This window comes from Somniosus microcephalus, chromosome 12, assembly GCF_052327205.1.
Source record: "Somniosus microcephalus isolate GS21.2 chromosome 12, FLI_Smic_1.0, whole genome shotgun sequence".
NCBI lineage: Eukaryota > Metazoa > Chordata > Chondrichthyes > Squaliformes > Somniosidae > Somniosus > Somniosus microcephalus.
In genome coordinates, this window is record NC_140998.1 from 208,738,280 (window position 1) to 208,752,339 (window position 14,060).

Genomic DNA, 14,060 nt, shown 5'->3' on the forward strand with positions numbered 1-14,060 from the left:
GTTCCCCCGAGTTCTAGATTTCCCCACGAGGGGAAAACATCCTCTCTGCATCTACCTTGTCGAACCCCCTCAGTATCTTATGTTTCAATAAGATCACCTCTCATTCTTCTAAACTCCAATGAGTATAGGCCCAACCTGCTCAACCTTTCCTCATAAGTCAACCCCCTCATCTCAGGAATCATCCGAGTGGACCTTCTCTGAAACTGCCTCGAACGTTTTACCATGTTAAAAGGCGGCGTACAAATGCAAGTTGCTTTTGAATGGTGGAACAGGCGCACAAGACTGAAGGGCCAGCTCCTGTTCCTCTCGGCTTTGAACACTCAAGTGAAAGTGGATGGATTTAAAGCATGCAGGTATTGCGAGTTCAGAATTTAATCGCATTAGTAATACCTGCCAAGCCACAACTTCCCCGAGAAGTGAAAGGAGGCAATTGATGGTGCGACTGCAAGAGTTGTCTCAATGGGTCAAAAGCCACTTGCGTGCAGATGCAGAGGACATGGCTTGCACTTGAAGGGACCTCGAGCTCAAAACTAAATGGGAACAATAGTTAAGAAAGTTAGAAATAGGAGCAGGAGTCGGCCATTCGAGCCTGCTCCGCCATTCAATGAGATCATGGCTGATCTTCTGCCTCAATTCCATTCACCGGCCCTATCGTCATATCCCTTGATGCCCTTACTACTCAGAAATCTATCGACTTCTGTTTTGAATATACCCAATGACTGAGCCTCCACAGCCCTCTGGGGTAGAGAATTCCAAAGATTCACCACCCGCTGTGTGAAGAAATGTCTTGTCATCTCAGTCCTGAATGGCCGAGCCCTTATCCTGCGGCTGTGGCCCCTGGTTCTAGACTCCCCAGCCAGGGGGAAACATCCTCCCAGCATCCACCCTGTCAAGCCCTGTAATAATGTTGTATGCTTCAATGAGATCCTCTCTCATTCTTCTGAATTCAAGAGAACACAGGCTCAGTTTACTGAATCCCTTCTCGTACAACAGTCCCGCCATCCCAGGAATCAATCTCGTGAACCTTTGTTGCACTCCCTCGATGGCAAGTAGATCCTTCCTTAGGTGAGGAGACCAAAATTGTACACCGTACTCCAGGTATGGTCTCACCAGGGCCCTGTATAATTGGAGTAAGACCAGCGAGCGAGTGGTCAATCTATGGAACGGACTCCCCAGGGAGCCACTTCTCAAAAGGAAAATGAAGTAAGGATTTCTTTCATAAAGTACTACTGCGGGATACATGGAGTTAATTGGAGACATGACGTGTGGTGAGTGCAGCGAGCTCGGGAGGAACAGGGGTCTTTGGACCTCTGGTTCCCAAAGCTCTCCAACCACGGGGGGGGTTTCCTTTCCTCGTGTCTGGGTCTGTTGTAGATTCATTGATGGAGATTGATCACTGTGATTGGTCAACAACTCCATTATCGTCATGTCGTGCGACGAGCAGGAGGGTCGAAGGTGAACTAGAAGGATCCTTGGTCTTTTAGTGTTCAGCAACAACAATTTGCATTTATATAGAACCTTTTAATCAGATAAAAGTTGACAGCGAGCCACATGAGGAGGTATTAGGTCAAGAGACCAAAAGCTTGGTCAAAGAGGTCATTGAAACTTGTAAAATTCTAACAGGACTAGACAGACTAGATGCAGGAAGGATGTTCCCGATGGTCGGGGAGTCCAGAACCAGGGGCCACAGTCTAAAGATAAGGTGTAAGCCATTTAGGACTGAGATGAGGAGGAATTTCTTCACCCAGAGAGTGGTGAACCTGTGGAATTCTCTACCACAGAAGGCAGTAGAGGCCAATTCATTAAATATATTCAAGGAGGAGTTAGATATATTTCTTAAGGCTAAAGGGATCAAGGGGTATGGGGGAGAAAGCAGGGACAGGGTACTGAGTTTGGATGATCAGCCATGATCTCATTGAATGGCAGAGCAGGCTCGAGGGGCTGAATGGCCTACTCCTGCTCCTATCTTCTATGTTTCTATGTTTCAAGGACCGTCTTAAAAAGGAGAGAGAGGCGGAGAGGTTTAGGAAGGAATTTCAGAGCTCGGGGCCCAGGCAGCTGAAGGCACGGCCACCAATGATGGGGTGAAGGGAATGGGAGATGGACAAGAGGCCAGAGCTGTGCCTATTCCTACGTTGCAGTGATCGAATACTTACATTGCACCGACAATGCGATCGGAATAGGCTCTGGCCGATCCAGCGACTCCTGGGTCACCACACAAGTGATGGTCTGCCCGTCGAGCTCCCCGCTGGGGACCGCCCTGAAATGGCTCTCCACGGTGATGGTCCCATCGCTGTTCTTGGTCTGGGTCGTGGAGATGTTTCCCACAACGTCCCCCCTCCAACTGATAGAAGATGCTGGCTTCCCATTGGCCGAGGTGCAGATTGCCATGGGAACTTCAGCGGGCCCAGCCTTTTCCAGCAGCGGGCTGGCCGAATTTACAGGCTTGACTGCAAGACAGAAGATAAAATGGTCACGCAAGTCAAGATGGGATGATCAGCCGTGATCTCAAGTGAACGGCCGAACAGGCTCGAGGGGCTGAATGGCCTCCTCCAGTTCCTACAGCCATGTCACATGGATCAACTCTGCCCCTCTGGTTCAGTCAACAGACTCTAGCTGCCGTCCTCGTTCTCTGGGATACGGTGGTGTAGGAGTTATGTTACTGGACTAGTAATCCAGAGGCCTGGGACGAATAATCCATCGAACGAGAGTTCAAAACCCACCGCCATTGCAGTTTGAGTTGAGTTTAAAAAAAGCAAACTTGGAAATAAGTGACAATGAAGCGGTCAGATTGTTGTAAAAACCCAGCAGGTTCACTAACGTTCAGTTAGGGAAGGAAACCTGCCGTCCTTACACAGTCTGGGCCTATATGTGACTCTAGTCCCAGTCTTAACTGCCCCATGAAGTGGCCGAACAAGCCACTCAGTTGTTCAGTGGTTCAAAAAGCTGGCCCACCACCTCTAGGGCAACTAGGGGAATAAATCTTCGGCAGCACATCCCGAATCCGCGACCTCTTCCACCTAGAAGGACAAGGGCAGCAGGCGCATGGGAACACCACCACCTCTAAGTTCCCCACCTAGTCACACACCATCCTGACTTGGAAATATATCGGCCGTTCCTTCATCGTCGCTGGGTCAAAATCCTGGAACTCCCTCCCTAACAGCACTGTGGGAGTACCTTCACCACACGGACTGCAGCGGTTCAAGAAGGCGGCTCACCACCACCTTCTCAAGGGGCAACTAGGGATGGGCAATAAATGCCGTCCTCGCCAGCGATGCCCACATCCCAGGAATGAATTAAAAACACTCAAAAATGCTCTCCCCCTAACACGGTGTCGTAACCAAGACACACAGGCCAGGAAGATCCCAAGATTGTTCCGAAGCCGGAGAGCAGAGTCAGGAGGTGCTGGGTTCGAGCCCCGCTCCAGACATGTTACTGCTTTTAGCCCCAAAACCATTGGTTGGCAGCGTCGACAGAAGCCACTTTGCTTCCTACCTTGACACCCTTCCCTTGGGAGAACAGCGGGGAAAGTTGGGGAACGATCCGCAGTCTGGTGGGGTGGTGTTTGCGTTGTTTTTATGGAAGGATTCGCTGGCTGACGGGCAAAACTCCTTCTGGGACAAGGACCAGCTTCAACCCGGCCGGTAGGTGGGTTGTAGGGGTAGTTTTTTTTTGTTTATGGGATGTGGGCGTCACTGGCAAGCCCAGCATTTATTGCCCATCCCTAATTGCCCCTTGAGAAGGTGGTGGTGAGCTGCCTTCTTGAACCGCTGCAGTCCGTGTGGTGAAGGTGCTCCCACAGTGCTGTTAGGGAGGGAGTTCCAGGATTTTGACCCAGCGACGATGAAGGAACGGCCGATATATTTCCAAGTCAGGATGGCGTGTGACTTGGAGGGGAACTTGGAGGTGGTGGCGTTCCCATGCACCTGCTGCCCTTGACCTTCTAGGCGGAAGAGGTCGCGGGTGTGGGAGGTGCTGCCGAAGAAGCCTTGGCGAGTTGCTGCAGTGCATCTTGTAGATGGTACACACTGCAGCCACGGTACGCCGGTGGTGGAGGGAGTGAATGTTGAAGGTGGTGGATGGGGTGCCAATCAAGCGGGCAGCTTTGTCCTGGATAGTGTCGAGCTTCTCGAGTGTTGTTGGAGCTGCACTCATCCAGGGAAGTGGAAAGTATTCCATCACACTCCTGACTTGTGCCTTGTAGATGGTGGAAAGGCTTTGGGGAGTCAGGAGGCGAGACACTCGCCGCAGAATACCCAGCCTCTGACCTGCTCTTGTAGCCACAGTATTTACGGCGGGAGGGAGGGTTTTTAAAGAGCTCCCACAACCCATACAATGGAGGGAGGGGTCACCTACACCCACCGGACGTGAGCATCCCGTCAAGCAGGAATTCCGAGCCGGAGTTCTGGTCTCCATACGCCGGGACTGGTTGGAGCGGGAACGCTAACCACTGGACCCAAGGCTGGCTCCGGTGCCCAAGCCTTTCAAGAGCGAGGAGTCAGGACACCTTCTGCCGTGAAAGAAACCAGGCTCCTGGCACTAAAACACGGCAGGCACGTCCGAGGCTCAATCTGCCCGAAATTGGCAGCAGATTCAATTAGAGGGGTTCAAAAACAGGAGGGGTTCTGAGAGAGTAGAGGGGGAGAAACCGTTTCCAGTGGCAGGAGGGTCGGTAACCAGAGGACAAAGATAATTGGTAAAAGAACCAGAGGGGGCGGGCGGGACCAGGAAAAATTTTTGGTTTACACACTGCGAGTTATGATGATCTGGAACGCGCTGCCTTAAAGGGAGGCACATTCAATAGGAACTTTCAAAAGGGGAATTGGATAAATATTTGAAAAGGAAACAGTCGCAGGGCTATGGGGAAAGGAGCACGGGAGTGTGGGCCCAATTGGAGAGCTCTTTCAAAGAGCCGGCACAGGCACGATGGGCTGAATGGCCTCCTCCTGTGCTGCGAGATTCTACCCAGCGGCCTCCAACCCTCCCCCGTTGCTTGGGAGGCGGGAAGCCGGGATGAAACTCCGCCCTGGCACCCCCGCGAGGCTCACCTTGGCCGAATAGTACACAGACGTACCTAGGACCGTCAAGTTGGTGGCGGCCTCCTGGTTGCCCTCGGGGTACGTGGCGAACTCGCAGCTGTAAATCCCGTCGTCGTCCATCTGCAGCCTCTCGATGACCAGCGTGGCGTCGTCCATGGAGACGTCGCGGAAGTGGATGCGCCCTCCGGTGTCGGTGGGGTAATTGGTGCCGAGGTCCGGGTTGTGGACGGCCAGGAGGAGCTTGGCTCCCGAGGGGTCCTTCATCCAGGTGACCTGCGTGACCTTGAGCGACTTATCGGGGTCCACGAATCGGCAACGGAGGGCAACCTGACTCCCCACGTAGCCGGAGACCTTGGGCTCCACCTTCACGTGTTGGGCATTGCACACTGCAGGAGGAGGGAGTGGGGAAAAGACAGCGTTAGCGACAACCACTGGATTAAGAACACAAGAACTCGGAGCAGGAGTAGACCATACGGCCTCTCGAACCTGCACGGCATTCAATAAGGTCATGGCCGATCTTCGACCAACTCCATTTTCCTGCCTGAATCCTATATCCTCAGAGTCCACTACTAGAGCACCCCAACTAGAGCCCCCAACCAGAGTCCCCAGAGTCCCCCCGACCAGAGTCCTCCCCCCGACTAGAGTCCCCCCTCCGACCAGAGTCCCCCCCCCCCGACCAGAGTCCACACCGCCAACCAGAGTCCACCCCCCCGACCAGAGTCCACCCCCCCGACCAGAGTCCCTCCACCCCCGCCGCAACCAGACTCGGAGGGGAACTTGGAGGTGGTGGTGTTCCCATGCGCCCATTGTCCTTGTCCTTCTTGGTGGAAGAGGTCGTGAGTTTGGGAGGTGCTGCCGAAGAAGCTTTGGCGAGTTGCTGCAGTGCATCTTGTAGATGGTCCACACTGCAGCCACGGTGCGCCGGTGGTGGAGGGAGTGAATGTTTAAGGTGGTGGATGGGGTGCCCATCAAACGGGCTGCTTTGTCCTGGATGGTGTCGAGCTTCTTGAGTGTTGTTGGAACTACACTCATCCAGGCAAGTGGACAGTATTCCATCACACTCCTGACTTGTGCCTTGTAGATGGTGGAAAGGCTTTGGGGAGTCAGGAGGTGAGACACTCGCTGCAGAATACCCAACCTCTGACCTACTCTTGTGGCCACAGTATTTACAGTGGGAGGTGTAATGATATGCAGTAACATGTCATTCTAGAATTGTACACTAGGTGTAGCTGTATGTTTAATAGTGGGCTACATCTATATGGGTTGTCTTGTTTAACAGGAGGCACTGGTCAAGAGAGTCAACATGGCTACTGTATACAAGTCAACATGGCTGAATAAATGACTAGCACAAGCTAGCTGTTCACAATAAAAACATCTATTTATTTATGGAGATAACATGGTACCAGGAGTGGTAATATCTGCTGAATATTGCGAAACGCGACATGGAGAATTTGAAGCCACCGGAGGGTTTGAAACTCACGGGGAATGTTGACTGCAATTGGCGGACTTTCAAACAACTATTCGAACTCTACATTGCCGCCATCGGGTTCGGTACGAAGCCAGACGCAAGGAAAATAGCGTTGCTGCTCATGGTTGCATTCCCGCAGGTGATAGAGGTATTTAATACGTTTGTATTTGATCAAGAGGAGGACAGAGAAAAAATGGACGACGTGCTAAAGAAGTTTGATACACATTGTTCTCCCAAAAAGAACGAGACCTATGAGAGGCACGTGTTCCGTTCACGGACACAGCAGCAAAATGAGACTTTTGATAGCTTTGTGACCGATCTGAAACTGAATGCACAGACATGTAATTTCTCTGAACTGAAATCATCCATGATTCGTGACCAGATTGTGTTTGGTATTCATGATAAAAAGGTCAGGGAACGTCTGTTGAGAGAAACCGAACTAACATTGGAGGATGCTGTGAAAATATGCCATGCCAGTGAGCTATCTCAGCAGCACGCAAGGACTTTCAGTGAAATTAATAATGGTGCGACTGTAGTGAGTGACAGTGCAGCTGTCGGTGCTGTGTCCTGCAAGGGGAAGAAACGTGGGCAGAACAGGAATGCAAAGCAATCGGAGGATGGAACTTTCAATTGTAAACGCTGTGGTTACCAGCACCAGTCAAGACAATGCCCAGCATTTGGGAAAATGTGCACAAAATGTAATGGAAAGAATCACTTTGCCAAACAATGCTTTTCAAAAGTAAAAACAAAGAAAGGGCAACAAGTCAATGTGATTGAAGACACTGATTTAAGTGAGACATTTTTTGGAGGAATGGTGTCATGTGACAATATAGAAAAGGATACAGAAAATGTGCAGCCCTCAGGAATGGACAATGCTGAACATAAAGTTAATGCAGTAAAAGAAGACAAATGGATGATGCCACTGCAGGTAAATGGAGCATTAGTTACATTGAAACTAGACACTGGGGCAAAAGCAAACTTAATAAAGATATGAAAGAAAAGCCCAAAATACAGAAAAAGTCAGTACTACTGAAGAACTATAATGGACAGAAAATGATAGCTTAGGTGTATGCAGAGTAAAGTGACAGTCAAAGACAAAGTGCATCATCTCATGTTTTCTGTTGTGGCTGAAGGACTTGTTTCACTACTAGGTGACAAAGCTTGTGAGGACTTAGAACTGGTCAAGAGAGTCTACCGTATAAAATGTGCCATAAGCAGACCAGATGACTGTGGATTCTGTAGTGAGTAATTTCCAGGATGTGTTCAAAGGATTTGGAGTTCTACCATTCACTTACAAGATCCAGCTAAAGGAGGATGCTCAGCCAGTGGCGGTCCGGTGCCGAGCGCGCTCTCCCTGCTTCAGGCGGCCAGCTCTCGCCGCTCGCTCCCGCAACCGGAGCGAGGTGCTCGGCGAGTCGGGCAGAGGCAGCGCAGTGCGGCAAGCAGCAGCCACGTCGGCCCGCTGGAGCACATTGGCCGGCAGCTCCTCGGCGGGAAGGAATTCCGACTGGGAGGAGGGGAGCCGAGCATGGCGGCCAGAGGCCGAACTGTGAGAGGGAGAAGCATGCCCGGGCCATCGGACCGTGGAGCCGGCGACGGCGAGGAGGAGGCCGCGGCGACCGGAGCATTCACATCCCGACGATGTGTTCGGCGAGTTGGGCGGAGGCAGCGCAGCGCAACGAGCAGCAGCAGCAGCCATGACGACCCGCTGCAGCACGTCGGCCGGCAGCTCCATGGCGGGAAGCTCGCAGTCCGACTGGGAGGAGGGGAGCCGGGCATGGCGGCCAGAGGTCGGATCGTGAGCGGGAAAGCAGGCCACCACTTGGAGCCGGCAACAGTGAGGAGGAGGCCGCGGTGACGAGGAGGACGGAGCAGCTGAGGGACATCGTGCTCCCACTGCCACGGGAAGCCATTGTATTGACTTTCTGAACACAGCGCTGTATGAATAGCTGACGTGTCCCAACGGGCAGTAAGCATTCCATTGTACTTGTACTTGTACTGGTTACATATGGCAAATAAAATTGAATTGAATTGCACATGCTCCACGGAGAGTTCCAGCACCCCTACGTGACCGGCTCAAGAAAGAACTGGACAGAATGACCACACTAGGAGTCATCAGGAAAGTCGAAGAGCCAACAGACTGGGTCAACTCCATGGTATGTGTAAAGAAAAAGAACAATGATCGAAGAATATGCATGGATCCAAAGGACTTAAATGCAAACATAAAACGTGAACACTACCAGATTCCCAAGCGAGAAGAAATCACCAGTGAAATGTCAGGTGCCAGATACTTTACAAAGCTCGATGCCTCACAAGGATTTTGGCAACTAAAACTGGATGAAGAGAGCACCAAATACTGTACCTTCAACACCACACCATTTGGCAGGCATTGTTTCCTCAGAATGCCTTTCGGGATAATATCTGCATCTGAAATCTTTCATAGAGCGATGGAACACATAATTGAAGGTCTGGAAGAGGTTCGGGTCTATGTTGATGACATCATCATCTGGGGCTCCACACTGAAAGAACACAATGAGAGACTGACTAAAGTGCTACAGAGCATACGCCGGAATGGACTGAAGCTCAACAAAGCCAAGTGTCAGTTTGGCGTCCAGTAAGTCACTTTCCTAGGAGATAATCCATCTGGTAAAGGAATAGAGCCAGATATGGAAAAAGTAAACGCCATACCCAACATGCCCCGACCCACTGACAAAAAAGGAGTGCTACGCATCATGGGGATGATAAACTTCATTGGAAAGTTCATTCCTAACTTGTCAGCCAAGACAACCTGTCTGCGAGACCTGCTACATAAAACAAATGAGTTCGCATGGAGAGAAAAACATGAACAAGAGTGGATGAACCTCAAAACAGTGCTGACAACCACACCTGTACTCACCTTCTTTGACCCAACAAAGAGAATCAAAGTGTCAACGGATGCATCAAAAGATGGCCTAGGCATGGTCTTGCTACAAGCAGAGGGTGAAGATTGGAAGCCTGTTGCCTATGCCTCCAGGTCTATGACTGAATCTGAGTGTCGATACACCCAGATTGAAAAGGAATGTCTAGGCTTCGTAGTTGGACTAGAAAAGTTCCATGGCTACATATATGGACTTCCCACCTTCACAGTTGAGACAGACCACTGCCCACTGGTTGCCATCGTAAAAAAAAACCCTGAATGAGATGTCTCCAAGGATTCAACGACTCATGATGAAGCTGCAAAGATATGACTTTGAACTGATCTACACACCAGGCAAACACATAGTGTTAGCAGATGCACTATCCCGAGCACCCACAATGAGTCATGTGAGCTCTACTGAGGAAGACGTGGATGTTCATGTGAGTATGGTCACTGCCCGTGTCAGACACAAAATCAAAGCAAATAGCAGAAGAAACAGTAAAAGATACAGTGTTACAAACAGTGATAGAGAACATTCATCAGGGTTGGCCAAAAGGTTCCTGTCCAAAGTACTATCACATCAGGTCAGAGTTGAGTGTCGCAAGTGGACTATTACTAAGACAGAACAGAATAGTAATTCCACAGGCTCTACGTCGAGACATGCTCAAAAGGATTCATGAGGGACACCTCGGAATTGAAAAATGCAAAAGGAGAGCAAGAGACACTGTTTATTGGCCTGGCATAAATAAGGACATTGAGAACATGATAGGCAAATGTGAGACATGTCAGAAACACCAAAACAAACAAGCAAAGGAACCAATGATAGTAGCTGACTTACCAACAGCACCATGGCAAAAGGTTGGTATGGACCTTTTTCATTTGAATGGTAAAGACTATCTATTAGTGATTGACTACTATTCTAACTATCCAGAGATGGCGCTGCTCTCAAGCACATCAGCAAGCAGTGTCATAATGCATGTTAAATCCATCTTCGCCAGACATGGGATTCCCAGGATTGCCGTTAGCGACAATGGTCCGTGCTTCAACTGTAAGGAGTGGCAACAGTTTGCGGCACATTATGACTTTCAGCACATCACATCCAGTCCTTTGTATGCTCAGTCGAATGGTAAGGCAGAGAAAGGTGTTCAAGTTCTCAAACAGCTACTGAAGAAAGCAACAGAAAGCAAGTCTGATCCTTATCTCGCCCTGCTGAGCTACCGAGCCTCCCCTTTAGACTGTGGTTCTTCACCTGCTGAACTCCTAATGGGTCGCAGGTTGCGCACCACGCTACCCTGCTGTGCAAAAGAAATGCAGAGTAAGGAACTGAGACAGAGACTTCAACTGTTAAAGCTGAAACAGAAATCACACTATGACAAGTCATCCAAAACTATGAAACCATTGACAAGGGATGATGTTGTCAGGATTGAGGATCCAAATGCATGGAACAGGAAAGCTACAGTTCTTGAGGAAGTAGGACCAAGGTCATACACTGTTAGAACTGAGGAAGGGCAGATTCTCAGGAGGAACCGCCGTTCCCTCCTGAAAACACAAGAAACTATCCAAGAGCAAATCGATGACAATGCCGCAACTGAATCTTGTCACTCACCACCAGAACAATCTAACACAAACACACATACAGGCTCTCATGCAAACACATCAGACTTACCTCTGCTGAGAAGATCAACACGTGAAGTAAAAAAGCCTGATAGACTTAATCTTTGAGTACAAAGAAAACTATAATAAAAGAATGAAAAGCTTAGAGTTCATAAAGTAAAGCTTTGAAAATGTGTTGACTGTTGTGAAGATGTTAAAAGAAAAAAAAATGTTTATGTCATTATGTGAAAAAAAACCAAGTTCATTCAAAGGTTTATAGAGCACTAACAAAAGTGTTACTTGTCGTGTATGTACTTTGCAGAAGGAACTATATTCTGCAGCCCCTGTATACTGCAGTACCAGTAGTGACCACCCCTGTATATAAGCCTGTGAAGTAACTTTGCATAGTAGTTCCAGTTTTGTCTCCACTCAGTAAACACCTGTTGTAACCAGCTCCTGCAGTCCGTGTCTCAATTACACACGGACATAATACTGGCGACGAGCAGATCCGAACTTACCTACAGTCTGCACCACCTCATGGGGATCCATCCCTGAAGCGAAGTTGTCAGAGGTCGAGGCCAGAAGGAAGAAGGAACGAAAGAAAAAAAAAAACAAACAGCAGAAACGAGCGTCGACCGTGGGCAACCGCCTCTGATTCATCGGATTTGAAGATTGCAGGAGAGGCTGTCGAGAGCGGGGCTTGGTTATCCTGTCTATGGTGTTCCAGCTAATCGGGCTGGTGGCAGGTAGTACACTGATCCTTCCTGGGCTGTGGCGGGCTAGAGCTCAATCGGGTGGCTTTTCAACGGGACCGAGCAGCGTTGTCGGGAAGAGGAGAGAGAGAGAGAGAGGGTGGAGTACACAGGGCGCGGCCGGTGCTACGAAGCCGGGCAGCGTACAGACCCGAGAAGAGGGAGGAAAGTGTCCCGTAGGGTTTGCTCTGACGACGGGAAAATAAAAGAAATTAGAAGCGCAGAAAGCCGCGAGGAGCTGCAGTTTGCCACGGGGACCGCGGAGAGCGGCATTAGCAGCAGCGCGGGGGGAAGTGCGCGAAGACCATAGGGCGTCGCCATTAAGGCATAAAAACGCCAGCAACAGCGCTAGCAGCAGCGGGGAAGACAGAAAGCGCGGGAGGCGCCATCTTAATCCAGCGGGGAAGAAGGCAAAGCGCGGGAGGTGCCATTTTGTTAAATCGGGGAAGAAGGCAAAGCACGGGAAGCGCCATCTTAGATTTCCAAGATGCCGAAGACTGGCAATATCACTGCCTTCGATAATGCAATAGAAGACTGGACCACGTATGTGGAAAGAGTCAAGGTATATTGCAAGGCAAACGAAGTAGCCGATGAGAAAAAGGCATCGGTGCTACTAAACTTAATGGGCACAAGAATGTACGGCCTATTGCGGAACCTGATCACTCCAGCCAAACCGATGGCGAAGAGTTTTAACGAAATTGTTGATATCCTACAGGAACACCTAAATCCTACACCGCTGCTGACAGCAGAAAGATTTAAATTCCACAGGAGAAATCAGCATAAAGATGAGAGCAATGCTGATTACCTTACGGAACTACGCAAGCTATCAAAGCACTGCCAGTTCGGAGCAGGACTGACAGACACTCTACGGGACAAATTTGTCTGTGGACTCCTGAGTGAAGGAACCCAGAAGAGGTTACTCTCAGAGAAAGAGTTGACGCTGGATAAGGCATTCAGCTTGGCAGTATCGTACGAAGCAGCAGCAAGGGGAGCTACGGAAATACAGCAAAAGCCACAGGAATACGGCACCCATGAAATGACACGGGGATTTGAAAAATGTTATCGCTGCGGCAGAACAACCCGTGACCAGAAGGACTGCTGGTCCAAGGCCAAAATATGCAGGCAATGCGGAAAGATGGGACACATTGCACGAGTTTGCAGGTCTGGAAAGAAGACTAACGACAACAAAAAGGCTACTAAGGAACAGTACAGGAAAGTACAGAAGATGACGGACAGTAGTTCCGAAGACCAGAAGAGCGATAGTGAATCCGGGAACAAGAGACTAAGCTGTCTCAAACTTCACAACGTAATCGCGAAAGAGGATCACCGAACCATTTGGGTCACCCTCATGATATAAGGGTCCCAAGTCAAAATGGAATTGGATACAGGATCAGCCCTGACCGTCATGAATCGACGAGACTACGAGCGGCTATTCTCACACATACCCTTGAAAGAGACATCCATTGTCTTGAAGACGTATACGGGGCAGAAAGTATACCCCAGAGGGAAAATAAGGGTGCCTGTCGAATACAATGGCAAAGAAATACAGAAATTGTATCTGTACATACTGCAAGATGGTGGACCACCGTTATTGGGATGTGAATGGATCAGAAAGATAAGTTTAGACTGGCACTCCATTCAGGCACTGACTGTGGCTGGTAAAAAGGATGACGACGTCACACGTGGACGGTTGTCAGAAATCTTAGCTAACGCTAAAGAGGTATTTCATCAAGAACTGGGAACTCTTAAAGGCATAACCGTCTCGATAAAAATAGAAGAGAATGCAATCCCCAAGTTTTTCAAAGCAAGACCGGTACCGTATGCAATTCGCCCAGCTGTCGAGGCAGAGCTGGAGAATCTGGAGAATGCAGGCATGTTATCTAAGGTAGACTGGAGCGAGTGGGCGACACCCATCGTTCCTGTCATGAAAAAAACGTTAAACAATAAGTCTGATGAGCCAAGGAAGGTTCGCATCTGTGGGGACTTCAAGGTGACGGTGAACCCAATCCTTCACACAGTACAGTATCCTCTTCTGAGGATAGAAGTTATTTTCGCCTCACTATCTGGAGGGAAGCATTTTACAAAAATTGACCTAGCACAAGCATATTTGCAGATGGAGGTTGAAGAATCATTTAGGAAGTATCTCACGATAAACACTCACAAAGGTCTTTACCAGTATAATCGACTGGTAATCGGAGTAGCATCAGCTCCAGCGATATGGCAAAGAGCGATGGAACAAGTCCTGCAAGGGATTCCGGGGACCCAGTGTTACTTGGATGACATCCTAGTGACAGGTGAAAATGACAGTGAAC

At 49.6% G+C, this 14,060-nt stretch overlaps 1 protein-coding gene across 4 annotated transcripts in view; it reads right to left on the reverse strand.

Annotated features, from left to right (window-relative positions):
• Window positions 1-14,060, reverse strand: part of LOC147109984 (nectin 1a-like) — an 80,218-nt gene that overhangs the window by 24,528 nt on the left and 41,630 nt on the right. For 2 of the 4 annotated variants that reach the window (XM_086003980.1, XM_086003982.1), the window contains 2 exons: window positions 5,075-5,425; window positions 2,157-2,450 (listed from right to left, as the gene is read on the reverse strand). In XM_086003980.1, the coding sequence (XP_085860106.1) occupies window positions 2,157-2,450; window positions 5,075-5,425 (645 nt within the window). The remainder of the gene's footprint in view (window positions 1-2,156; window positions 2,451-5,074; window positions 5,426-14,060) is intronic. The other 2 variants (XM_086003983.1, XM_086003981.1) reach the window with 2 other exon arrangements.